Here is a 24473-nt window from a genome sequence, read left to right as displayed (position 1 = left end):
CATAGGCCAAGGTTCATTTGCTATGTAAGTACGTCTTGTTTTTCAATGATTTGAATAATAATTAACATAGTTGTTTTAGTGTTAAGCTTGCACATTATCAATCGAAGAATCTATTTGCTATTAAATTTATTCATAGAAAAATGTGTCACAGTCTTGGTCTGAGTGATGAGGTCGTTTCAAGGGAAGTTTTATTTCATAAAACTTGTTCAGGTCATCCAAATATAATCAAGTTGCTTGATTTTGGGACAGATAGAAATTGGTTATATATAGCCATGGAACTAGCAACAGGCGGTGACTTATTTGACAAGATAGAGCCTGATATTGGGGTTGATGAAGAGATCTCACACTTTTATTTCAAACAGTTGATTAATTCTATTGATTTTATACATTCAAAAGGTATTGCACATCGAGATATAAAACCAGAAAATATTTTGCTTGATGCTCAAGGTAACCTCAAAATAGCTGATTTTGGTCTTGCTGCTGTTTTCAGAAAATCAAGAGCAGGTGAAAAGAGACTTTGCTATACACCATGTGGATCAGCACCATATATGGCCCCAGAGTTGGTATCAGGAAATGGTTACGACCCTGAGTATGCTGATATCTGGTCTTGTGGTATTGTTTTATTTGTATTGCTTTCAGGGGAGACACCATGGGAAGAACCAACTAAAGCAGATCCATTCTTTAGACATTTTTCAGCAAATGATGGAAAAATTTTAACTGAACCTTGGAACAAATTTTCACCGATGGTACTCTCATTATTACGTCTGATTTTGAAAATTTCAGTCGATAAGAGAGGTAAAATTGATCAACTGAGGAAACATATTTGGGTGAATCAAGAAAACAAATATTCTACTCCTGATGGGTTATGTAAAGATTCAACATTACTTACTTCCAAATTATTGGAAAATATGCATATCGGTCTTTCAGATGAGCAATATGTTCAAAGTTCTAACAGTGAGGATCAATATGACTCAATTCAAGACCACTTCATTGCTTCACAACCGGTGGCAGATATTGCAGCTATGATTGATGATGCGGAAGATGATCAATTTAGTAGACTCATTTCTACTCAACAAGAATTTACTGATTATAACAAAGCACAAATTGCTTCAAAGCAAGACTCAGAAAGAGAAAGTATATTTAAAATTATTTCCAAAGATCCCTCAGTACTACAGTTCTCTAAAAACAAAAAACTTAGCGGATCTCAAGCACCACATTTTAATTATGCTGATAGATTAACTAGATTTTTCTCAATTTTACCAGCTGAATCACTAATTCCAATCTTAATATCGGCTCTGCATAGAATTGGTATTTCAACAGCAGGGTTCCAAGATAAAATCATCAATGATCATTCCCTAAATAAAGGACCGGTTCATATTACTGTTCACACAGTTGATAGAAGAAAGTCGTTCCTTAGAGGTAATATTAAAATATCAAGAGTTGAAAATTTGAAGTTAAAAACAGTCGATTTTGTTAAGACGAAAGGTGATCCATTGGAATGGAGAAGACTTTTCAAGAGGATCACTATATTGAGTAGAGAGGCCGTTTACATAGAAGAATAAAAATAAATGATTGAATCATATAGAAGATTATATATATCGTACAATATGGAGTATTTCAGTTTTTTCAATATATCGATACATTATAATACGTGTCTAACATATAAATCAATCTATAAAGTTTCATATGTTAATTATTTCTTATATTTCAGACGTTAAGCTTCAGTTTAATCATTCCCAATTAATTTCATGATATCGCAATTCCTATATTCGACCCGTGATCATATCGAATTAGAGTTTTGGTCATAGTATATATATTTCTGACGTCAAATGAAAATGTTTGTAGTTCACTTGTATTACCAACTTCGTGATCACTAAAGCACTATTTCCTCTTAATATGAAAAGAATCTTCACCTTAGTCGATTTCTTGATTCATAAAAAGGAATTTTGAAAGTAATATTCTATTTTGGGGGTACTTTCCTGATTTGGTAGTTTTCTCCTTATTTTCACAACATGATTGAAATTAAAATCATGGCATTAACAATTATCTTTTGAACAACCGAACTTTTAAAATTATAGGTTATCGAACAACAACAAGGCGCCAAAAGCTCACACAAACATCACATACAAAGGCTTAAGAATATTAAGAGATAAAGCGCTTTTGTTTATAAAGATAGGAGCCAGTGTTAAACAACATGACAGACCTAGATTCAGTCTTCATCTCCACTGTTGAGACGGCAGTTACAACATCAGTTGCTCAAAATAAGCCATTAATTGTTTTTAATACAGATAATTCAACATCCTCTAATAACTGGATCAATGAGATACTTTCATCTGATCTATTGCAGCTGGTTTCAGAGAAAGCTGTTGCTCTAAAGCTTGTCAAAGATACACAGCAATTTGCGTTATTTGAACAAGTTTTTCCAAATGTTATTGTACCCAGCATATATTGTATTAAAGTCTCTGCTATATTAGATATCATTCATGGTGATGTAAATAAAGAACAATTTAAAGAAAGGATGGAAAAAGTTTTATTACAAAATTCTTCAAATTCAACAGATCAACAAGACCAACAACCACCAAATCATGTGAATCTTCAGGAATCTGGTATTACCTCAAACACAAGACAAACAACATCAAGTCCTCAGCAAAACACAACCGTACGAAATGCACCATTAGAAGATTCAAATGTATCCTTGGTATCACCATCACTACCAGCTACCGATGCTTCCGGGTCCACAGATTCTCCACGAGTTGGAAATTCTACAAGAGATGCTTTACAATCACAAAGAAATACACCAAGTCCATCTTCAAAAGGCAAAAGCTATGGGAAACGTGATCATAAATCTTTGAAAGAAGAAGCCGCTGAACTTGCCGCTAAAAAGTATAAAGAAGAACAGTTGAAAAAACGCCAAATGGAGAAAGAAGAGCGTGATAGGGTTAAAAGGTTATTGAAAGCTGATGAAGATGAAAGAAAACTAAATGAGCTTCGCAAAAAAGAAGACAGAGAGAGACAGAGAAGATTGTCAAATGATTCGGGTGAGCTAGAAGATGAACATTCAAATATTGATGAAATAATCAGCGGTAACAAATCGTTAAAAAACAATATTCGTGATAGAAGACCTTCAAGTCATCCAAAATGTGCATTGTCTATACGTTTATTGGACGGTAGCTCTTTAAGACATGAGTTCCAAAATAATGACACATTAAATGTTGTGAGAAAATGGCTTGATGAAAATAGAACCGATGGCGATGACCCATATTGTTTTCACAGAACTATTCCAAGAGCTACATTTGGTGTCACTGATGAAGAGAAAACATTAGATGCTCTTGAACTAACCCCTCGTTCAGCTTTGATCTTGAAACCATTCAACACTTATGCTACTGCTTATCAAGGTAAACAGAAGACACCTTCAAGTGGCGGTCTCTTTTCAAGGGTATTTGGCGGTTTATCTTCACTTTGGTATGGAAGTGAAGGCCATTCACTTAATAATTCGAATGATGAGGCTAGACAGAATGATTCCATTGAGCAGGATGATGACATGATTGATCCAGCTTCACCACAATCATCATCGTACGTTTCTCCAGCTCCTACACCAAGAAACTTTAATGAACCAGAAACCAATAGACTTGACTTATTGCATCCATCATCACTAAATTTGAATTTAAATTTGGACCAGGTTCAACTTCCAAGGCCGGCTTCTCCAGCTCAAAGTTTGAACACCCAACAGAATCACCAAGAATCAGCAGTAGGTAGGACTGAACTACCAGCATCGCTATTAAGAACAAATTCCAGTCAATCGTGGATTAGAACTTTAAATGATGATAATGACAACGACGACCGTCTGACATATAACGGAAACCATGTTAATTTGGAAGATGACTCTAAAAAGAGATGAGATTTAAGAGGATTTATGACTATTTATATAGCACACAGTTTAATTTATATATACATATATATTGAGTCCATTCTTTTCATATAAACGGACAATCTGTATTAGTATGGATATTAGAAACCACTTGTTTCCCGATATGGCAGTCTAGACGGTTTGAAGTCGGAATTACGATTTATAAGGCTGGAATGTGCGCGCTTTTCAGATCTGATCGCGCTCAAGAATTTATTTGTGTTGATTTGTACGACGTAATCCATAACAAAAGTAAATATATATCAACAGTCAAGTGTTTACTTTCTGAGAATATTAGTTTATCTAAGCAGCCATAATGTCACTTACCCCGGAATCAAAGTCTAGGATAGCGTCACAGTCCTCTGAAGTCAGCCAACCGATCAGTGTGGATCAAAGCTCAGTCCAGGATATTAATACCCAATCAATTACACCAAACAGTGATCAAAAAATCCAGCCAGCTTCATCCCCAGAGTTACTTGACGAAGATAAAATAATTAAAATTTTGGGCTCTGATGGTGCTATTGACGCTTTACTTGGAAGATTGAAAAAAAGTGTTCTGACTTGTGAAGAATTTTCTAAATATATAAGAAAGAAGGCCTTATTAGAGGAGGATCACTTTGAACATTTGAAAAAGATCTCTAAAACCACACAAGAAGCATTGAAAGCAACATCTACATTGAAAAGTGATTCATTTGTCATTAATTTTGATAAAATTGTGAAATTGGATGATAGAATCGCTCAACATGGGTCTAATTTTAGTAAAAGTCTACACAATATGAACGAAGAGTTATCATCATTAGGATCCACTATTTCCAAGTCTAGAAAGCTAACCAAAGAAAATTTCAGAAGAAAAGAAAAAGAAGTGATTGATGCAATTACAGCTGCAGAAAAAGCTAAGAACAAATATGATGGATTTTGCTTAGAATTAGAAAGATTGAAAACAACTGACCCTACAAAAAAAACATTCACATTGAAAGGCTCAAAGACTACAACTGAGCAAGAAGAGATCCTTCAGAGAAAAATCGAGGGCGCAGATGCAGATTATAGACAAAAGGTTGCTACATCAACTGGTCTAAGAAGTGTATTTCTGAACACATTCAGACCATCAACTGCCAAAAATTTGAAGAATATGATTATTGAAATCGACATAGCTATGAGTGTTCAACTACAAAAATATGCATCTAAGGTCGAGGAAAATATATTGAGCCAAGGGCTAAGTGTGAGTCCAATTTCTGGAAAAGATATACAATCAATCAAGAGCATAGCAGCATCAATTAACAATGAACGTGATTTATACAATTATATTTTAAGATCTACAGGCACTGCACCAAACAAACAATTAATTCCTGTTGAGTATAGACCGCATCCTTCAATCACACCATCTGCTAGTAGTGGTTCAATAAAGGTTAGAAGCTTTAACCAAGTCAATAGTGGGAATAAAAATTCATTACCAACAGCCCCTAAATCAAATAATGAGCCATTATCTGGTGCCGCTGCAAGTCCAAGCTTAGGCTCTTCAAATAATACCTTTAGACAACCAAGTTTTGAGATGAAAAACACAACAAGTGCAGCATCTTCACCATACCTAGATGACACTCAGTCATTCAAGAGCTCTATGGTGAGTGGGCCAAGACCAATTTCTGTTATTAATAATGATAATGTGCCATTACCTCCAGGAACATCTTCAAATTTCAAAACTTTTGGAACCCCAATATCAGACTTGATTGAATTTGAAGGTGAAATGGTTCCATCCGTTGTTCGTCAATGTATTTATGTTATTGATAGATATGGTTTAGAAAAAGAAGGAATTTATAGAACAAGTGGTAATGTATCAACGGTTCATGCATTTAAGGACTTGATAGACAAAGATCCAAGCAACATCAAATTGATTTTGCCAAATCCTAACTCGATTTCAGACAGTGATGTTTATGCCGTTGCTTCGTTATTGAAGCTATATTTTAGTTCATTACCTGAAGCTCTTTTGACAAACGAAGCAAGCAAAAAATTCCTAGAGTATATTAAGATACCAGAACCAGAACTTAGATTGAAGAGAGTTCATCAAGTTGTGTATGACTTACCAGATGGGTCTTATTGGACATTAAGAAGCTTAATTTTCCATTTGAGTAAAGTTGTCGCTAAACAAGAGATTAACTTAATGAACTCAAGAAATTTGGGTATCATATGGGGTCCAAACTTATTTCCAAAAGATGATTTTAATGCAAGTGACATGAGCTATCAAGGTAAATTAGTTGAAGAATTAATTCATCATGTCAATGATATATTTGAAGCTGAATAATTTACTAATGGAAAAAATGACTATGAACGATTGAATATGTGCGATTTACTGATCTGATATAAATAACTGTGTATTAAGATAATTTATAATTGTAAAACTATAGATAGATGTACAATAATGTAGCTGATTTATAACTATAGCTAAAAGGCACCCTAACCTGGAATATACTTGTACAGGTCAGATGAATCAACTCTCGTTATAAATTCAAAATGAATTAAAGCATCAATATTCTTCTTGATGTCGGCCAAGGTACAAGAAAACTCCTCGTGGATTTTAGCAACCAATTCATTATGTGTCAACTCTTTTTGTGATTTCATCGTTCTAACAATGAAAGCTTTCATAAACTCATCAATATCTGATTTGAACATGGTTTCACGCTCAGCTAAAAGATCTTCATCCTCATCATCTTCACCACTTTTCAGTTTCATTGGAACATTTCTAACTTTTATCGCTTTTCTGCGATCTTCAAAGTTCTCATTCATCAAATATTTCCCACTGGCTGCCTTCACCAAAATTTTATATCTTCCATTTGTCAAAGAATGCAGTACACCTGATAGGTTTTTTGAGTCCAAGTTAGTCAGAGTTTTTATTTCTTCAAAAGTCAATTCATCATAATCATTGAAAAGCAGCAGTACAATCCCTTGATAACCACCCAAATGTAACTCTTTTGTACCTTTTTTGAAACGAGCTGAGACTGTCATATGACTTAAAGCTTGTGACCAAGTTAATGTTTTCTTTGTATTTCTTTTTAAATAAAACTGTTGGAATTTGGTCATGTATGATTTAAGATCATCCGGAATATTTATTTTGGATTTAGCTGGAGGCCATACCTTTGATGATAAGACCAATGGTTCAAAGAACCCAAATGCAGAGCGTTCAGCTGATGGTAATTGTCTTCTGAACCTATCCACGAGTTCTTCGTTGAACTCTACATCTTCAATCATTGTTCTTAGCTGATCACATTCATCTCTACCAACTTCTTGTTCTAATAATTTGATAAACTCTTTCTCTAGCTCAATATCTTTTGTAGTCTCATTAATCAACCTTTTAGATAAATCTCTTTGGTATGCCCTTATGAAAACCGTTTTTGCTTTGATTGACTTAAAAATTAGATGAACATCTCGAAGTAAGATTGAATTATGATCATGGTCTTTTGGATTAGCACTTTTGAACAAACCATCGATGTATTTTAGAATGTACCCGTTCAAGTTTTCCGAATCCTTCCCTACATCATGTAGCGATGCACTAAAAGCATCTCTTAGCCTTACTTCAACTCTATAATTATTATCCATATAAGTAGATAATATAACTGCAAGATGCTTCTTTGACTTTATTAGCCTTTCGACTATATCTGGAGTCATAGTTTTTGCTAGTGACAGTATATAATCATAAACATACGAGTACCAGATATTGGAAAATGTCTTCATATCTTTCCCTTCACCATCATCTGTTGAAGGTGCATTCTGTATAAACTTGAAAAGTATGGCGATCTGGGAAAATTTCTTGGTAACAAATAATGGTTTTATAAATTTGATAGCATCTTGCTCAAAATTATTGAAGATTAAACAATATGTTAGATTATATTTCACTTTATTCTTGAAGCTTATAGAGTCTGAACCTTTTTCCCAAAATGAAATCTCTTGGTTTAATAGCTTGTACATCATTTCAAAAATGACAGATTGGTCTTTTTCACTTTCTAGTAAAAAGACATGAGTATTATTATAGTAGTCTTTCAATGATTGTAGGACAAAAGATTCAAATCCTTCTGGGTGTTTAGATTCTAACAATTTATGATAAATTTTAAATGATTTTATGAGCAAAGGAACCAGTGATTGATCACCAGTATCTCTAAAATTGTTCAATGTTAACGAAAAGGCATTCTCTATTATTTCAGCCAGATCATTCTTTTCATGAATTTTATTCAGATATGTCAACATTGCAAACTTTGTGAAACTTGGTTTTGTTGGATGGTTCAATAAGTATGTTCTATCTAAATACAGATGTATCTTCTCAAGAGCTGTGACTTTTATATCAACAACATGAGAAAGTTCCACAAACTTCTGTAGCAGCTCTATTTCATCTAAGGACAGCCCGTGCTCTTGTAAAACATCCACAATATTGTTCAAGAATGCATCAAATTTGTCATATAGATTAACCGTTAATTTTGATTGTTGTTTATCACGGCACAAAAACTCCACATATCTGAACAATCTTTGATAGCTGATGGTAACGGGAGCTGTTGGCGTTGGATCTCTTAAAATTAAGTCAATTTGACCATTTAATTGTTCATAAACAGAATTCAAATAAGGGGAACTAATAGATTTGGGTCTAGATGATATTTTAGTCTGTCTTGAGATACTAGCTGACATGATAACTCTTGTTTCACTCAATGAATTTATATATGAGAGCCAGTTTAGTTTTCCCAATACAAATGATAATCACTTCAGATAAAAATTTAGACAACGAATAGTTTAGGATCAGGTAGAATGTTGAAGATTTAAAGGAAGTTAAATGTGTACTGTAAATACTCTATAGTCATAAAATTTGGGTATAAAGTTATGGGTTAAGCATCGCGAAAGCAGTCGCGAACCTATTTTGCTATAATAAAATTTACGTCAACTTTCAAATATAAACAATAATTGCTTCTTTCCAAACAAAAACACAGAAAAAGTGCAAATTGTTGCTACTGGTGATAATCTTTGTTGTTTAAGATACCTTCAAAATGTCCACTAATGATGCGAAAAGTTTGAGTATCTCGTACAAGAGAAAGGGTTATTTTGATGAGAAAAGAAGTGCAATACTTGAGCACTTCAAAACAACAGAAGCACACGATGAACTATTGGCCACCATCAAGGCTATTGTGGACCGTATAGTGCGCAAGAATCCTGAACTACTATTAAAGAACAAAGGTCAACTTGCTGCTCTTATTGAAGGTACTATTAGTCGCCAAGTTCAAAACGGTAGTATCTCTAATAATGCTGGTGTTATACCGAGTGCTAATGACAAGGATTTGGATCTTGGTGATGTTAAGAACGTCTATGATATATTCGATGAAGAAGTCAAACAAAGCACTATAGGTTCAGATGAATTAAAGGAAGAAATTAGAAACGTGCTGAAAGAGTTGAAAGAAGCATAAGTCATGATAAACTAGTATTATGCATATTACCTAAGACATGGGATTTTACATATAAGGCTAGCATGTTCAAATGGAGTTATATTATATCGGTACTCAACAATGCTATATTATTGATATCAATCGTATCGTTGTGTCAAAACGTCCAAAGGGAATTAAGACTTGCATTTTTAACTGCTTATTTGGTGGTTGAATAATTGTTTCGTACAAACATCAGAGCATGGATGGTACAATCAGCAGGTCTACTGAACATCTATAGGTATTCTTCTCAAAATATAAACACTTTAGAAGTCTAGTGGTTGTACTTTGTAGCTCATAAATCAATGGTCTTAAATGAGTTCATCACCAGCCCTCAGTTCAGCAAGTTCCGGTTGAGCCACACCATTCTCTGTTTTTTGGCTTTGATGAGCGAATATCCACAAAAACGATAAGAAAGCTTGAGATTCTGAGATTTTGAACTTTTACCATTCATCTTCTAAAAGACACAATTATCAGTACAAACAAGTTTCATAGACAAAGTCACTCGTTACAATATCAATATGAAGCTCACATTGACTACACTACTTTCAATTACGGCTGCTTCAGCTTATCTGTTGCCAGTGAACATCCCAAATTCTCAAGAGATTTTCTCTCTGAAAAGTCCGAATGCTAATGAAGGCGCTTTATCAAATGATAACACTCCTTACAACGAGTTGCCATTAATTGAAACTGAAAAATTACAAGATTTGATCACTTTAGATGCTTTGAATGAAAGTGCTATTGAACTTTATAACATTGCCACTTCCTCTGTTAAGAATTATGGTCATCCAACAAGGGTTATCGGTTCTCCTGGTCATTGGAAAACAATTGGTTACATTATCAAAGAACTTAAAGAATTATCAAACTATTTCACATTCACTACTCAAGAATTCAAAGCTTTAGATGGTAAAGTTTTCAGCTATTCATTATCTGTCAATGACACCAAAGTTGAACAAGTTAAACCATTCCAATTAACTCCAGCTGCTCATGTCGCTGGTGGTGAATTAGTCGCTGCAAAAAATAATGGTTGTGCTAAAGAAGATTATGAAGGTTTAGACCCAAGTAAAAATCAAGTCGTTTTAGTTCAAAGAGGTGTCTGTCCTTTTGGTGATAAATCAAATATCGCTGGTGAATTAGGTGCCAAAGCTGTCTTAATATATGACCATACTGATGGTGAATCATTAATTTCTGGTACTTTAGGTGAACCAACTAATCATACCATTGGTACATTAGGTATCCAACGTAATTTTGCCTTAGCTTTGTTAGAATTAGTTGCAGCAGGTGAAAAGGTCCCAGTTGATGTTATAATTGATGCTTATGTTGGTTTAATTAAAACTAAAAATGTCATTGCAGAAACTATTGAAGGTGATCATGAAAATGTTGTTGCTTTAGGTGCTCACAGTGACTCCGTTGAAGCAGGTCCAGGTATTAATGATGACGGTAGTGGTACCATCTCTCTTTTAGCTGTTGCCAAACAATTGACCAAATTTAAAATTAATAATGCTGTTCGTTTTGCTTGGTGGGCTGCTGAAGAAGAAGGTTTATTAGGTTCAAATTATTATACTCAAACCTTATCAGCAGAAGAAAATCAAAAAATTAGATTATTCATGGATTACGATATGATGGCTTCACCAAACTTTGAATACCAAGTTTATAATGGTTCAAATGCTGTTAATCCAAAAGGTTCTGAAGAAATTAAGAATTTGTATATTGACTGGTATGAAGAACATGGTAAGAATTGGACTTTAATTCCATTTGATGGTCGCTCAGATTATGTTGGATTTATCGAAAATGGTATTCCAGGTGGTGGCATTGCTGCTGGTGCAGAAGGTAAAAACTCACAAAATGGTAAAGTTTTAGATCAATGTTACCATTTGTTATGTGATGATTTAACTAACTTGAACTGGGATGCATTCTTGACCAATACCAAATTGATTGCTCACAGTGTTGCAGTATATGCTAAAGATCTTTCAAACTTTCCATCTAGAGAAACTTTTGCTGTTACTTCTGAAAGCAGTCTAGGCCATGAACCATTTGAATACAAAGGTTCACATTTATTCCTTTAGATCATATAATTACAATAGATTAATCAAAGATAATACCATACATGACTTGTATACTGTATAAGCCAATTATATCAGTACACAATGATTATTTATAAACTTCACTGTATGCGATAAAATTTATACATAGATCCAATCTACGCAATGGTTACTTATTTACTTTTGCGATGTTTTCCATTGTTTTATATACAAATATATTACTTATTAAAACCCACTTCTTCTTTTCTTTCCTCTATTATCTTTAAATTTGGCCCCTCCAGTTTTAAATTTAAAACCACCACCTTGACCGAATCCTCCAAAATTCATAAAATTATGACCATTACCAAATGGATTATGTGCATTTCCACGTCTAAATGGACTACCACCACCACCTCCACCAGATTCATGATCATTTGGATCATCACCTCTATCATACCTTTCTCTTAATTCAGGATCTGAAAGAACTTCATAAGCACTATTAATTTGTGCCATTTTAGCATCAATTTCTTCTTGTGGTAAATCACCTTTATATTTATCAGGATGATATTGTTTTGTCATTTCTCTATATGCTTTTCTAATTGTTGGTTGATCTGCATCTTTTGAAATATTCAACAGTTTATAATAATCATTTTTAGGTTTTTTTGGTTGTTGTTGTTGTTGGAAATATTGTTGACGTTGTTGTTGTTGCTGTTGTTGTTGATATTGACGTTGTTGACGTTGTTGTTGTTGATTATGTGCATTTATTTTTGAAGCTCTTGATTGATAATGATGTGAATGTTTACAATTTGAATTTAAAGCTTGAATTAATTGTGTTGCTTGTTGAAATTGATTATTCTTGATAAAATTGTCAACTTTAATTAAAACTAATGGTAAAAAAGTTTCTGATGCATTTGGAACTATGTTATCTAATTGTTTAATTAATGTTTTCAATCCTCTGTGATCATTATTGATGAATGCATTATAAATTAATGTTTTTAAGACTGTTAATTCCAAATGGTTATATTTGATCCCATAACGTTTGTTAAATTCTTTTGATCTATGTAATAAATAATCATTATTGGTTTTGAAATTATCATTCTCTCTTCTAATCTTATAAAATTCTGAAGGATTTAATAACAAATTAACACCTTGTTTGATACCATCATCAGAAAGATCAAAAGTTTCTTCATTTTCTTCCTTTTCATCCAAATATGTAAAATATTTATGAAAGTTTGATAAATTCTGTAATAATGTTCCATATTTATTGATAAATTTTGAATTCCTTTTACATTCTGAATTATCGAAATCATAATGAAGACATTTTTTGTTATGATTCAATGCATGTTGAGCTTCAACAAGGCCAAAAAGATGAATTTCTGATAATTCATTAATGTAATTCAAATTATTAACAGGATTGGTTTTTATAAGACTTGTCATATCATCAACTAAATCTAAGAATTTCAAATAATCACCAGTTTTTTGAATATCTTGAGTGGTTAGTTCAATTCTTTTTGATCGTAGTGAAGAGTCTAATGGTGATATATTGATAGCTTCATTCAAATCTGTCAAATTACCTGTTGATACTAAAGTATCAACTGTATTAACTGAATTTAAAGCATCCAAATAACTTTCATCTTGATCAGCAAATAAAGATTTCAAAGAGTATAATCTATCCTTGAGACCATATTTAACACACAATTCCAATAGATTTTTTTTAACAACTGGATTTGAAGGATTTAATTCTAATGATTTGATTAAATTCTCAATAGAATTTAAATCTTTCCCCAAACTCAATTCAACAAGAGCTTTCTTATAATAAATCTTACCCAGTATTGTCTGGGATTCCTTGTCAGCACCCTTTTTAGTATCCTCAGATATATTTATTTCTTTTATGAGTACATCATAATTATCTAAAAGTTCTAATGAAGGACCACTTTGTTGAAACTTTAGATCTATATTTGATAGTTTGGTATTGAAATCATTTGAAGATGCAAAAACTATACTCGAAAGCAACGATATAAGCAAGATACTTGGTTTCATTTGACACAAGTGAATGATTAAAGACCTTGATTTAACTAAGCCGTTGTAATCTATGATTTTATAAATATTTTCGAAGTTTCCAAAAGTTTAATAAAGAGATGATGTGTCAAAAAAACAATTAACACCAAACAGTGTGCCCACCAACAAACGCGAAAATTATAAATTTGATTCGCGAATCGCGAAATCCAACGTCTTTGAATATTATGTCAGAACTTATGCAATCATACGCGATTTTTTCTTAAATTTCCTGACCAGTTATGGAGTAGAACAGCGAGACTTGAAATCTTGAATAAAATCCGGTAAGAGCAGCATTGAACGTTATGCTGCAATCGATTGCGAGCGGGTTTTTGATAAAAAATCGGTAAACTTGGGGTCGATCGCTATAAGAAGCTGATTACTATCAAGGGTACATCTCACACTTTCCTTATCAATTAAAACTATTAGATTATGTAAATGATAGATCCACTAGAATTCAGATTTGGAAAGCGCTTAAAGTTATTTCATAGTAAACTAATGATTATGTTGCCTAAAATAGGAAACAGAGCTCCGTGAAGCTTGATTATTTACTATAATGAAATATATTTGAGATTATCATTGATCCTTATCATTAATATAACATCAACATATATAAAGCCATACATAATTCCTTTATAAAAGTATAATTGAATATAGTTCATTAGATCATCATCTTCAAAAGATTATAATTTATACAAAGTTCAAAAATGACTACTGGATCACAACAACAACAAGTTTTAGCTCCACAACAAAAAGCTATCTACCAAACCCATTTCAAAGCATTACCATTAGTTGCTGGCGGTAAAGGTCAACACATTGATGTTGTTGATCCAAATACTGGTGAGCAAAGAACCATTCTTGATGGTTGTTCAGGTGCCGCCGTTTCTTCAATTGGTCATGGTGATGAAGAAATTAGACAAGCTATGAAAGATGCCGCTGATGATGTGGTTTACAATTTCCCAATTTTAATGGCAAACAAACAATCCGAAGCTTTAGCTCAATATTTAATTGATATTTCTCCAGAAGGTGCTTTTGAATCTGCATTAATCACTGGTTCAGGTTCAGAATCTATTGAAAACACTTTGAAAATCATTAGAAAATACCATCTTACTAATGGTGATACTAAAAGAGTTAAGTTTCTATCAAGACATCAATCATATCATGGTTTCACAATTGGTGCAATGTCTATTGCTGATAATGCAAGAGTTCGTGAATTTGAAGATATCTTAATCCCAAGGGAAATCTGTCCAAAAACATCAGCTTGTTACCCATATAGACACCAAAAGAAAGGTGAAACTACAGAACAATATAAAGATCGTTTATTAGCTGAATTAGAAGAATCATTTCAAAAAGAAGGCCCAGAAACTATTGGTGCTTTCATTGCTGAAACTGTTACAGGTTCAACTTTTGGTTGTAACCCACCAATTCCAGGTTATTTAGATGGTGCTCGTGACATTTGTCACAAACATGGTGCTTTATTCGTTTTAGATGAAGTTATGTGTGGTATGGGTAGATCTGGTACTGTTCATGCTTGGGAACAATTCTTAGAAGGTCCAGGTCCAGATATTCAAACCATTGGTAAAACATTAGGTGCTGGTTATGTTACCGTTGCAGGTATTTTAATTTCACCACAAGTTATGAAATTATTTAGAGACAACAATGCTCCAATTGCAGGTGCTCAAACTTATCATCAACATTCTTTCAATTCTCAAGTTGCCTTAGCTGTTCAAAAGAAGGTTATTAGAGATGGTTTAATTGACAACATTAGAAAAACTGGTAACTACTTGGGAGCTCAATTTGCAGAAGTATTAAAAGATAACAAACACGTTGGTAACGTTCGTGGTGTTGGTGGTTTCTGGGCCATTGAATTTGTCAAAGATAAAGCAACTAAAGAACCTTTCCCAGCTGATGTTAAATTTGCTCCACAATTTGCTGCTAAATTATATGAAAATGGTGTTTTCGCTTTATGTGCTGGTGGTACAGTTGATAGTAAAGTTGGTGATCATGCTTTATTCTCTCCAGCTTTCTCATTAACCAAAGAAGAAGCTGATGAAATTGTTGCTGCTGTTAAAAAGACCTGTGACCATTTGGATTCAATTTACTAAGCATGTTCTTATTTTTGATCTATTATAGTACTTGAGATTTTTTCTAGTTTGAGTTGAATCTGGTATTCATTCATATTTAATAATTATTTAATATCATATATATATATATACGTATAATTTGTTTTTCATTATTATATTGTAAGAAGGAGCCATCCAAGAAGTATTTAAATTTTATACCAAATTCCGTGGTGCCGTTACCAGGGAAACCACCAAAGAAAAACAAAAAAAAGATCTTAGAAGTTAGTACTTAAAATTTATATCGTTTTTGTGTCACTTTTCTTCAATTTCAAAGTCCTGGCCGTTAAAAAACACAAAATGCGTTTCAAACAAATAACACGACAGTTAAAATGGTGAACTTGCAATATATCTGCGACTGACTGATTAATGCAAGATCTCATTCACTATGCTTGAAGATAATCAAGATCAGGATGGCAAGCCAACATGTTTTGTTCATGAAATGAGAAATGACACCGATTGGATCAACTTCAAAAGAACTATGGTCAGAGCTCCTCAAATCTTCAAGCAAAAGGTAAATTGTGGTGCACAGCTCCCTTTAGATGAAACATACGAAAAGTTAAATGGTGAATTCATTTCATTGACTGATAGAGTAAAGTTGCTAGAGACGGAGGTTTTAAGGTACATATCCCATATCAAATCATTTTTGAATCATTCTACATGTACAGGGGAGGCTCTTTTAAAATTATTCGATCCACAATTTGATCAGAGTGGTTATGGAACTTCAAATGTGAAATCTAGATCTGATGAAGAAGGGATATTTAGCAAAACAAGTAACTTTGTTGAACAAAGCGTGAATATTTCCAATCTTATTGAACCTGATTTAACAATAATCACTGATAATGTTGTTATCCCATTGACAAGGCTAATCTCTTTGACAAAGAGCATCAAGAAATGCCTGAAAGAGAGAGAATTTGCTTTTTTGGATGCAAATAAATATCTAAATGACTTTCAATCTTTAAACTCTAAAGATAAAACTTTGTTGACATTGAAACAGCAGCAAAATTTGATAAGGTATGAAAAGAATCACGAGGTATCAAAACTCAAATTTGAGCAGATTAATGAACTATTAAAAAAGGAACTTTCAACATTTTTGAAATTGGCGTATGAATTGATAAGACCATTACATGTTATTTTTTATTATCTTCAACTTTCAATCAATTACCGTGTTTTCCAGCAACTTGATAAGCTAAAGAATACCGAGGCCAAAACTAAAGTTAAAGATACTACACCAGAAGAGTTTAATAATGTTATTTCAGCAGAATTTTATTCACGCCAAAAATCTGCTAAAGATATCATTGAAAACTTATCATTATTAAGATCACCATTGTTGTACAAGTTCGATGATCATAAGAAACTAGATGATTTGCAACCTGAACCTTTACAATCACCACCGGCTTATTCTCTGGATCTGAATGAAAGCCTCGATGATACGTATTGCATTGCACGCTATGCATATCAAGCTCAACAAGAAGGTGACTTAAGTTTTGCTAAAGGAGAACGTATTAAGGTGATTGATAAAAGCCTTGGTGTTTGGTGGAAAGGTGAATTAGACGATGGGGCTGTCGGTCTTCTTCCTAGTAATTATGTCACATCAATAAAAGGGTAACTACAAGCTCTTATATATTAACTAGCGTGATATTGTTTGTGCTACACTGTTGGGTATTCTAACATGGAATCATTAATTATCATAATTATAGTACATTTTTTTTTTTTATTTAATATACAGTTTTTTTTTTCTATTATTATTGACGTTATTAGGCAAAAACATCTTCTTGTTCAGCCTCTAAGCTGACCTTATGTTCAAGCTCATTGAAAGCAATGAAATGATTTGGACGGTGTAATTCATGGTAAAATTCAACTGGAATATCAATTTTTAAATCATATTCAAGTTCAGGGTTAAATCTGGTTCCCATAAAAGAATAATTCCAAATACTTGTACTTGGGACTAAGAAATTACCCATAATATTACTTGATAAAATCAGCTGACCAATATCACCAAATTCTGGCTTGAATCCTTCTGGTGCAATATCAATGTTCTTATTTTGACGACCCCATTTATAACCTTCAGGGGTTAAAGTGAAACAGCTTAATGATACAGAACCAGTAGTCAATGAAACAGCAATATCAACCAGATCAGTATTCTCATCATCAAATAATTTGGAATGAGTTGTAACATCACTTGCGGACATATAATTGAATTCTTGTGATTGTGTATGGATCCAGCCCAATAATTCTAGACCTTCTAACCAATTAGACTCTTGTAACTTACTTAAATGTAAAGCATTTATGGACCCTGTTTGTGGAGGTAAAACAATTGATTTTATTTCCTTGATCTTATCATTATCAGCAGGTGATGAACCAAAAATATAACCACCAATTTGTGTTCTTGTATCTGAAATTTGAATGAATTTTTTCAACATATTATTTGGCATGATGTATGTAGTTTTATCTTCAACAAAATCATCAGATGCAACATAAATATTTTTGGTACGCATATGTAACAAAGAAGCTGAGATGGCCAATTTACGCCACTCAGTTTTGGATGTAAATGATTGTTGTTCATAATTACTTGAAACGTGAGCAACAATTTCTTCACCGTGAGCATTTCTAGTCTTGACTTTAACACCTGTCAATGCTTCTTCATTTTGACCTTCAATTTCTGCAATTTCTTGTCTCTTAGCAGAAGGTGCCTTGATATCTTGACCTAAAATCAAATCTCTAATTTCAGCTTGAGTTAAAGATGCAATATTGATATTATGTTTCTTACCATAATCATTCAAAATCAAGTCACGTAGTTTTGTTTCAACATCAACCCATTGATTATCAGTGAATGATGGCCAAATATGATGTTCTTGAGTAATGACAGAGCTATCCGGACGTAAAATTAATTTAGTGCGTTCAGTATTGACATTTAATGCACGTAACAACAAGATCAAACGTGAGAATGCAGTATAAGATGAAATAGACTTCAACCAATCATCATATAAGTTAAACAACACCATTTGAGGTTCAGTAGCTTTCAAAACTAAATCTTGTAATTTATCAATCTTCAAAGCAGCAGCAAATGGTAAACTCAATTCTGATGGTCTGATTGAAATATTTGGAAAATCCAACATATGCACTTCTAATGGATCCAACATTGATCTTCTTGTGATAATCAATTGTTTAGGTTGTTCTTCACTTGGTAAGGAACGAATCAAAGCAGCAACTTCTTCAGCTGTCTTCCATTTAGCTAATTGACCTAAACGTTTTTGACCTGACCAAACTGAAGTATGGATGACTTTCAAGAACAATTGACCAGTCTTTGGGTTCAAAATGAAAATTGCACCATTGATTGGTTTTGTAGTCAAGTTACCTTCAACAGTTCTGTGAACAGTAACACGATAAACATTAGTATCATCAATAAAAAGTTGTGTATCATTACTGAAAAGTTCTGCATAATTGTTGGAATTCAAAAACGCCTGTTGTGGTTGAGCTTGATAAAGTTGAAGACCTTTTCTAATACGTTCACGTAAAACATATAATGATGGATTAGCTTTCATAATTGTCTTCATTGCACTTTGCATCAAAGGTTTGAAACCTGGGAACCAGGAACCATAAGCATCATACATATTGTAAGCCAAATCAATACCAACTAAAACACCTGTTGGTGATGGATACAAATCATCATTTGTATAATCCAAAAACTTAGCACGAACATAACGTGAAATATCATGAGAGTCATAATCACCATAACGCAACTGAACATCAACCCAAAATTTATCACTAGATGTAACAGTCATATCATCATTTGTATCATGGAGCAATGAAGGGGAACTAGCACCCCATCTGTATGAACCATTGATTGTAATATCTGCTGTTGATGAATTCATCTTGTATGATTTACGTGGATGAATTGACTCCTTTTGAACACTATCAATTTGTAATACTTCTAATTCACCATCTAAAACTTGACAAAGATCAAAAACAACACTTTCATGAATTTTTTGCCATAAATGAGCACGGAAGATTTGAATCAAGGAAATCTTCAAAGTTGGGATTTTACCATGTAAGAAAATACCAGTCAAATCTAATTGGACTAAGAAACCAACATAAACATTAGCACGATTAATTGTTGGTGACCACCACAAAGTGAAACGACGATTTGGAATTTGACTTAAACCAGATCTTTGGGCATTTGTCAATTTTTTGAACTTCAATGAATCTTCAAAACCACTAGCTTTCTCCCAGAATAAACCTTCCCATGAATCAAAACCTGTTGCTTTGAATAACGTATGTTCCAAAATTGTTTCAATACCACCTAATGCTTGGATAACATCTGTACGATATGCGTTCAAGTTCCATAATTTACCATCATGATGACTACTTGTCCACCAGTATGGATTGAAACGAGCTAAAGAAAATTGCTTGAATTCACGACGAATACGATGACCTTTATCATAAGCAAGAGTGTGACGATCTTTTTGAAACAAAGTACTAATTCTTGGAATACCTCTATCCCATGAACCTTCTAATTCTTCAAATGCCAAACGACGGTTTTGTTGTAAAGCTTCTTGACGCTTAATAGCATAATCAGCCCAAACTCTTTGAGAATCCAAAAATTCGTTCTCCCATGATGTAATATATCTGAAAATTGTTGGAATAATCTTTTCTTCAGGATGTGACATACCAGAACGGAAATGAGTAATACCAGCATCGGTTTGTTTAGACCAACTTAAATCTGATGCAGGAATCAAAATATGTGAAGCACTTAACATACCTAAACCACCCAATTCCTTTGGAGTATAGAAAACTGCTGGAGGAAAACGAGTAGGCATTTTAGAATTCAAACCAACTTTAACACGAGTTTGTATTTTAGTTTCACATTTAACCAAAACGTCTAAAAGAGCTTCAGTTGATACTGCAGCCTCTCTGAAGTATGTAAATAAAGACATTAACGCAGTATTCCATTTTCCTGCAATCTTTGTGAATGTTGTAGATCCTGAAGACATCAAAATTTGACGAATACGGTTATGGAATTTTTCAATTTCTTCTTCTGTAACTTGAAGGAATGCCTTAGCAGTACGTTGTTTTGTGTTTTGATCAATTAAATCCCAAACACCTTCAGTAGATGATGTAACTTCTTCCATTCTTGATTTTGGTAATATTCTAATTTCAAATCCACATAAAGTGAATAACAAGTTTGGATTATCTTTACTATAAACCGAAGCAAGTGTATCTTCCCATTGAACTGTAGCTAAAGCTCTTGGAATGCGGCCTTGAATTTCCCAGAAAACAGCTCTACCAAGATTAACATCTTGACGCATCAATCTCATACGACTATCTCTTGGCCAACAACGACGATTATTGTAACCAATGATATTTTCAAAGTTTGGATCTGGATTTTCTGATAAGAATGCTTGAATCAAATCTTGAGCATCCTCTTCCTCAAATCTGAAAAAAATATGAATCTTATCAATGTAACGAGAATATAGTCTTATTGGACTTGAAGTTTCTTGTTCCAATGATTTGAATTGTAAAAACTCATTTGGTGAATTTCCAGGACCTGCAAGTTCACTAGCACGATCAAGACCTAAAATCAACAAATCTAAAACTAAACCATAGTATTGGAAGACAAAAGATGAGAATTGTAGACCTCTGATTAAACCATATTTATTAACATGACTCATATCTTTGTAAGATAGACCAATATTATTTTTAGCTGTGATATAATCAGCAATATTTGAATCAACAATCAATCTTAACAATCTATTAAGTAATGTAAAATCAACTTTCTCTGCAATCTTGTTTAGAGAAGTTTGTAACATAACATTAGATTGACCTTTTGATGTATCCCAAACGTCATTCAAATTATTAATACCTTGACACCATTTGTAAACAAGTAATGGTGGAATTTCGGCATCACTTGGCTTGATCCAATTTGGAAATAATTGTCTCTTATCACCTTCATACCACAAATATTGATCAAGGTAAGCATCTGTAATTTTTTCAAGAGGATCAACTTCATAAACTGGTGTTAATTGATGGTATTGATCTAATAATTCAATACTAACATCTTTGAAAACCCTTTGAGTTAATAAAAATTTCTTAATTCTACTCAAACATTCATGTGGATTATCATAAGCTTGTTCAATCAAAGCTAATTCTTCTCTTTGACTAGCATTCAAACGACCTTTTGCATTATATGATTCCTTTAAATTTTCCAAAGCTAAAACCAATAATTTTGTATCATGTTTATAACTTAAAGGTGGGAATGGGATTGGTGCAAAATTTCTACTTTCAAACCAATTAACCATTGTTCTGAAAATTGTAGTAGCTTCATTTGGTGAAATTGCTGGACCATCTTTTTCAACATTTTGTTGACGTTCTTGTTCATTCTTGATCCATAATCTAGTCAAACGACCCAAATTTTTTCTAGCAACAGTTTTCTCAACAGTAGCACCACGTTTTATACGATCTCTATTATAATGAGCAGCTGAAGTCCAACCATCAGCTTTAGCTTTTACATAACGTTCTATAATTTTTTCTATTGGTTCAGGTAATCCAGGAACTTTCCAAGGAATATTAGCTTTCCAACATCTCCAAGCTTCAGTCAAATGTTGTAAAATAGTTTTAGCCTTATTTTGTTTAATACCTTCTGGAATCATATCTAAAATATCATTCATAACAGCAGCTCTTAATTCTAAATCATAATAAGCATCGGTTCTTTGTTTTGTAACAGTTTTAGCAACTTCATTTGAACGACCTTCAAATTGACGAGCTAATAAGTTACCTAACCATCTTTCAAGTAATGGAATAATACCTCTAAGGAAAAATAACCAAACTCTCCATGCAGGTTGCCAGAACCCACAACCTGGACCTTTACCGATAACATTATTAAATCTATAATAAACAACATGTTTTAAATCTTTACATGCACGGATTTGATGCATGACTTTATACTTGTAACGATAAATACCAGTTAATTGACCTAAATGATTTAAAATGTAATAAATACCATCAGCTAATTGGAAAGCATCAACATTACCAAGACGGAATTGAACTTGAGCATCAACTAAAAGTTTAATAACTTTTAAAATTTCTCTCATTAAATGGAATGCATTACCAAATCTTGATTTTTTTCTTTCTTTAGTTGTTAAAGTTTTTGTTGGTTTTAAATTAAAATTATAATCAAGATGTAAATAAGTTAAACCTTTACGATGAATTAATAAATTCAACATATTAAAACCTTGACGACAAACTTGTAAACCAGCTTCAACCCAATCAATAGTAGTACTTTGGAAATATTTTGTATTTTTTAAACTTTTCAAAAGATGAATTTTACGATGATTTGATGACGGTGCTTTATGAAGTTCCTTTAAAACATGAGTTTTCAATAATTTTTGATATGAGACTCTGGTCTTCACAGGTAATTCATGATCTGGACGTTCTAAATACCAATTTTTAATCAGGGCAACATCTTGTGCACGTTTAGTATTACCAGAGCGACGATTGAATGGATAAGGTGCCCACCATAAATCAATTGCACTTGCTGTATTATCAGGTTCAACTTCTTTATCAGCTAAAAATGGTTTGAAATCCAAAGGTAATGTAAAATCATCTAAATCTTCACCAGTTTCTTCATTGAAGATATCTTTTTCAGTATCTGTTTTCAAATTTGAAACTGATCTTGGTGATATTGGATTTAATAATGGATCAAAATAAAATGCTGGTAAATCTGGATCATCAGGTTTAATATAACAATTAACTGGGTCTGAATACCATGGAATATAAACTGATCTTGGATATGAATTGTATAAATGTGGGAATGCAACTTTATATTCTGTCCTTATTGGTATTCTTAAAATTATTCTATCTATAGAATTAAATTCATTAAAATCTTCTTCTTCAACATCTTTATATAAAGGTTCAAATTTTGGACCACCAGGAATAGCATTATTTAAAGCTTTAGCAGTGAAAAATGATCTTTTATCGAAAAGATAAAAATAATTTTTATTAACAATATCAGATAATAAAGGATTTGATAAACGATGTAAATTAATCATTTGATTTAAATTTAAATTCCATTTTCTATAAGATTCACCATTAACAAAATCCAATTCATCAATCAAAGGTTTTGAATCATAAAACCAATCAATAACATGTTCATCATCAACTTCATCCAATTCTAATTGAATAGATTCTAAAGGTTCTAAATCTTGTAAATTTTCATTCCAATCTAATGGAGGTTCTTCATCATCAAAAGGTGGGAATCTCATTCTTTTAAAATGACGTCTATCTCTTTTTTCACGTCTCATCATTATCCACATTGAAGCCCATTGTGCAGTATAAATTGGTTCAATAACTCTTGGAATTTCATTAACAAAAGTTATAGCACCAGTAATATGATATAAAACTTTAACTTCTTTTGTTTGTTCCCAAGGTTGTGGCATATTTTCTAATAATTTTAATATAGCATGAGGCATATATTTTAATGAACCTAAAAATGAACGTTTATCAGATGCAAATTTTTTTGAAGACATATCACCATGATCAAATATAATTTTACGTAAATGTTCAGGTGGCATATCAACTTTTTGTGGATGAACAAATGTACCTGTTTTAGAACGAACTTCTGTATAACGTTTTTTCTGTAATTGTAACCATTTACGTTTCTTAATATCTAATTCTTCTTTATTAAATGATGATGATGATGTTGGTGGAGCTGGTGGTTTTGATGATGGTGGGGGAGGTGGTGGAGGTGGTAAAGGAAATCCATTACCAGATGGAGGAGGTGGTGGTGGTGGGAATCCTCCATTACCATTACTTGGAGGTGGAGGTGGTGGTGGTGTAGGTTGCCATCCAGGTGGTGGAGGCAAATCACTCATTATAACTTAATATTCAATTATTGAATCCAATATATAATACTTTTTTAATTTTAATA

The 24473-nt window shown here is 32.9% G+C and overlaps 10 protein-coding genes across 10 annotated transcripts; 7 read left to right on the top strand and 3 right to left on the bottom strand.

The window, feature by feature from the left end:
* Positions 1–140: 140 nt before the first annotated feature.
* On the top strand, positions 141–1562 carry CHK1 (serine/threonine protein kinase CHK1; the record flags this gene model as incomplete). Its single annotated transcript, XM_011279213.1, has 1 exon — positions 141–1562. One exon carries the CDS (start codon positions 141–143, stop codon positions 1560–1562), a length of 1422 nt encoding a protein of 473 aa, XP_011277515.1.
* A 632-nt stretch (positions 1563–2194) lies between these two features.
* On the top strand, positions 2195–3898 carry UBX7 (Ubx7p; the record flags this gene model as incomplete). The annotated part of the gene is made up of 1 exon (XM_011279212.1): positions 2195–3898. The coding sequence occupies one exon, from the start codon at positions 2195–2197 to the stop codon at positions 3896–3898; it is 1704 nt and encodes a 567-aa protein (XP_011277514.1).
* A 322-nt stretch (positions 3899–4220) lies between these two features.
* On the top strand, positions 4221–6200 carry RGD1 (GTPase-activating protein RGD1; the record flags this gene model as incomplete). Its single annotated transcript, XM_011279211.1, has 1 exon — positions 4221–6200. One exon carries the CDS (start codon positions 4221–4223, stop codon positions 6198–6200), a length of 1980 nt encoding a protein of 659 aa, XP_011277513.1.
* Positions 6201–6352: 152 nt separating this feature from the next.
* BN7_179 (cullin family protein) lies at positions 6353–8569 on the bottom strand (the record flags this gene model as incomplete). The annotated part of the gene is made up of 1 exon (XM_011279210.1): positions 6353–8569. One exon carries the CDS (start codon positions 8567–8569, stop codon positions 6353–6355), a length of 2217 nt encoding a protein of 738 aa, XP_011277512.1.
* A 353-nt stretch (positions 8570–8922) lies between these two features.
* On the top strand, positions 8923–9336 carry SHG1 (Shg1p; the record flags this gene model as incomplete). The annotated part of the gene is made up of 1 exon (XM_011279209.1): positions 8923–9336. One exon carries the CDS (start codon positions 8923–8925, stop codon positions 9334–9336), a length of 414 nt encoding a protein of 137 aa, XP_011277511.1.
* A 536-nt stretch (positions 9337–9872) lies between these two features.
* APE3 (aminopeptidase Y) lies at positions 9873–11417 on the top strand (the record flags this gene model as incomplete). The annotated part of the gene is made up of 1 exon (XM_011279208.1): positions 9873–11417. One exon carries the CDS (start codon positions 9873–9875, stop codon positions 11415–11417), a length of 1545 nt encoding a protein of 514 aa, XP_011277510.1.
* A 201-nt stretch (positions 11418–11618) lies between these two features.
* Positions 11619–13412, bottom strand: BN7_176 (J domain-containing protein; the record flags this gene model as incomplete). The annotated part of the gene is made up of 1 exon (XM_011279207.1): positions 11619–13412. One exon carries the CDS (start codon positions 13410–13412, stop codon positions 11619–11621), a length of 1794 nt encoding a protein of 597 aa, XP_011277509.1.
* Positions 13413–14134: 722 nt separating this feature from the next.
* BN7_175 (Glutamate-1-semialdehyde 2,1-aminomutase) lies at positions 14135–15532 on the top strand (the record flags this gene model as incomplete). The annotated part of the gene is made up of 1 exon (XM_011279206.1): positions 14135–15532. One exon carries the CDS (start codon positions 14135–14137, stop codon positions 15530–15532), a length of 1398 nt encoding a protein of 465 aa, XP_011277508.1.
* A 403-nt stretch (positions 15533–15935) lies between these two features.
* Positions 15936–17156, top strand: BN7_174 (BAR and SH3 domains-containing protein; the record flags this gene model as incomplete). Its single annotated transcript, XM_011279205.1, has 1 exon — positions 15936–17156. One exon carries the CDS (start codon positions 15936–15938, stop codon positions 17154–17156), a length of 1221 nt encoding a protein of 406 aa, XP_011277507.1.
* Positions 17157–17304: 148 nt separating this feature from the next.
* PRP8 (U4/U6-U5 snRNP complex subunit PRP8) lies at positions 17305–24417 on the bottom strand (the record flags this gene model as incomplete). The annotated part of the gene is made up of 1 exon (XM_011279204.1): positions 17305–24417. The coding sequence occupies one exon, from the start codon at positions 24415–24417 to the stop codon at positions 17305–17307; it is 7113 nt and encodes a 2370-aa protein (XP_011277506.1).
* Positions 24418–24473: the final 56 nt, after the last annotated feature.

This window comes from Wickerhamomyces ciferrii, contig 00002 (genome assembly GCF_000313485.1).
Source record: "Wickerhamomyces ciferrii WGS project CAIF00000000 data, strain NRRL Y-1031 F-60-10, contig 00002, whole genome shotgun sequence".
Taxonomy (NCBI): Eukaryota; Fungi; Ascomycota; class Saccharomycetes; order Phaffomycetales; family Wickerhamomycetaceae; genus Hansenula; species Hansenula ciferrii.
This window is presented reverse-complemented; position numbering and strand designations above follow the sequence as displayed.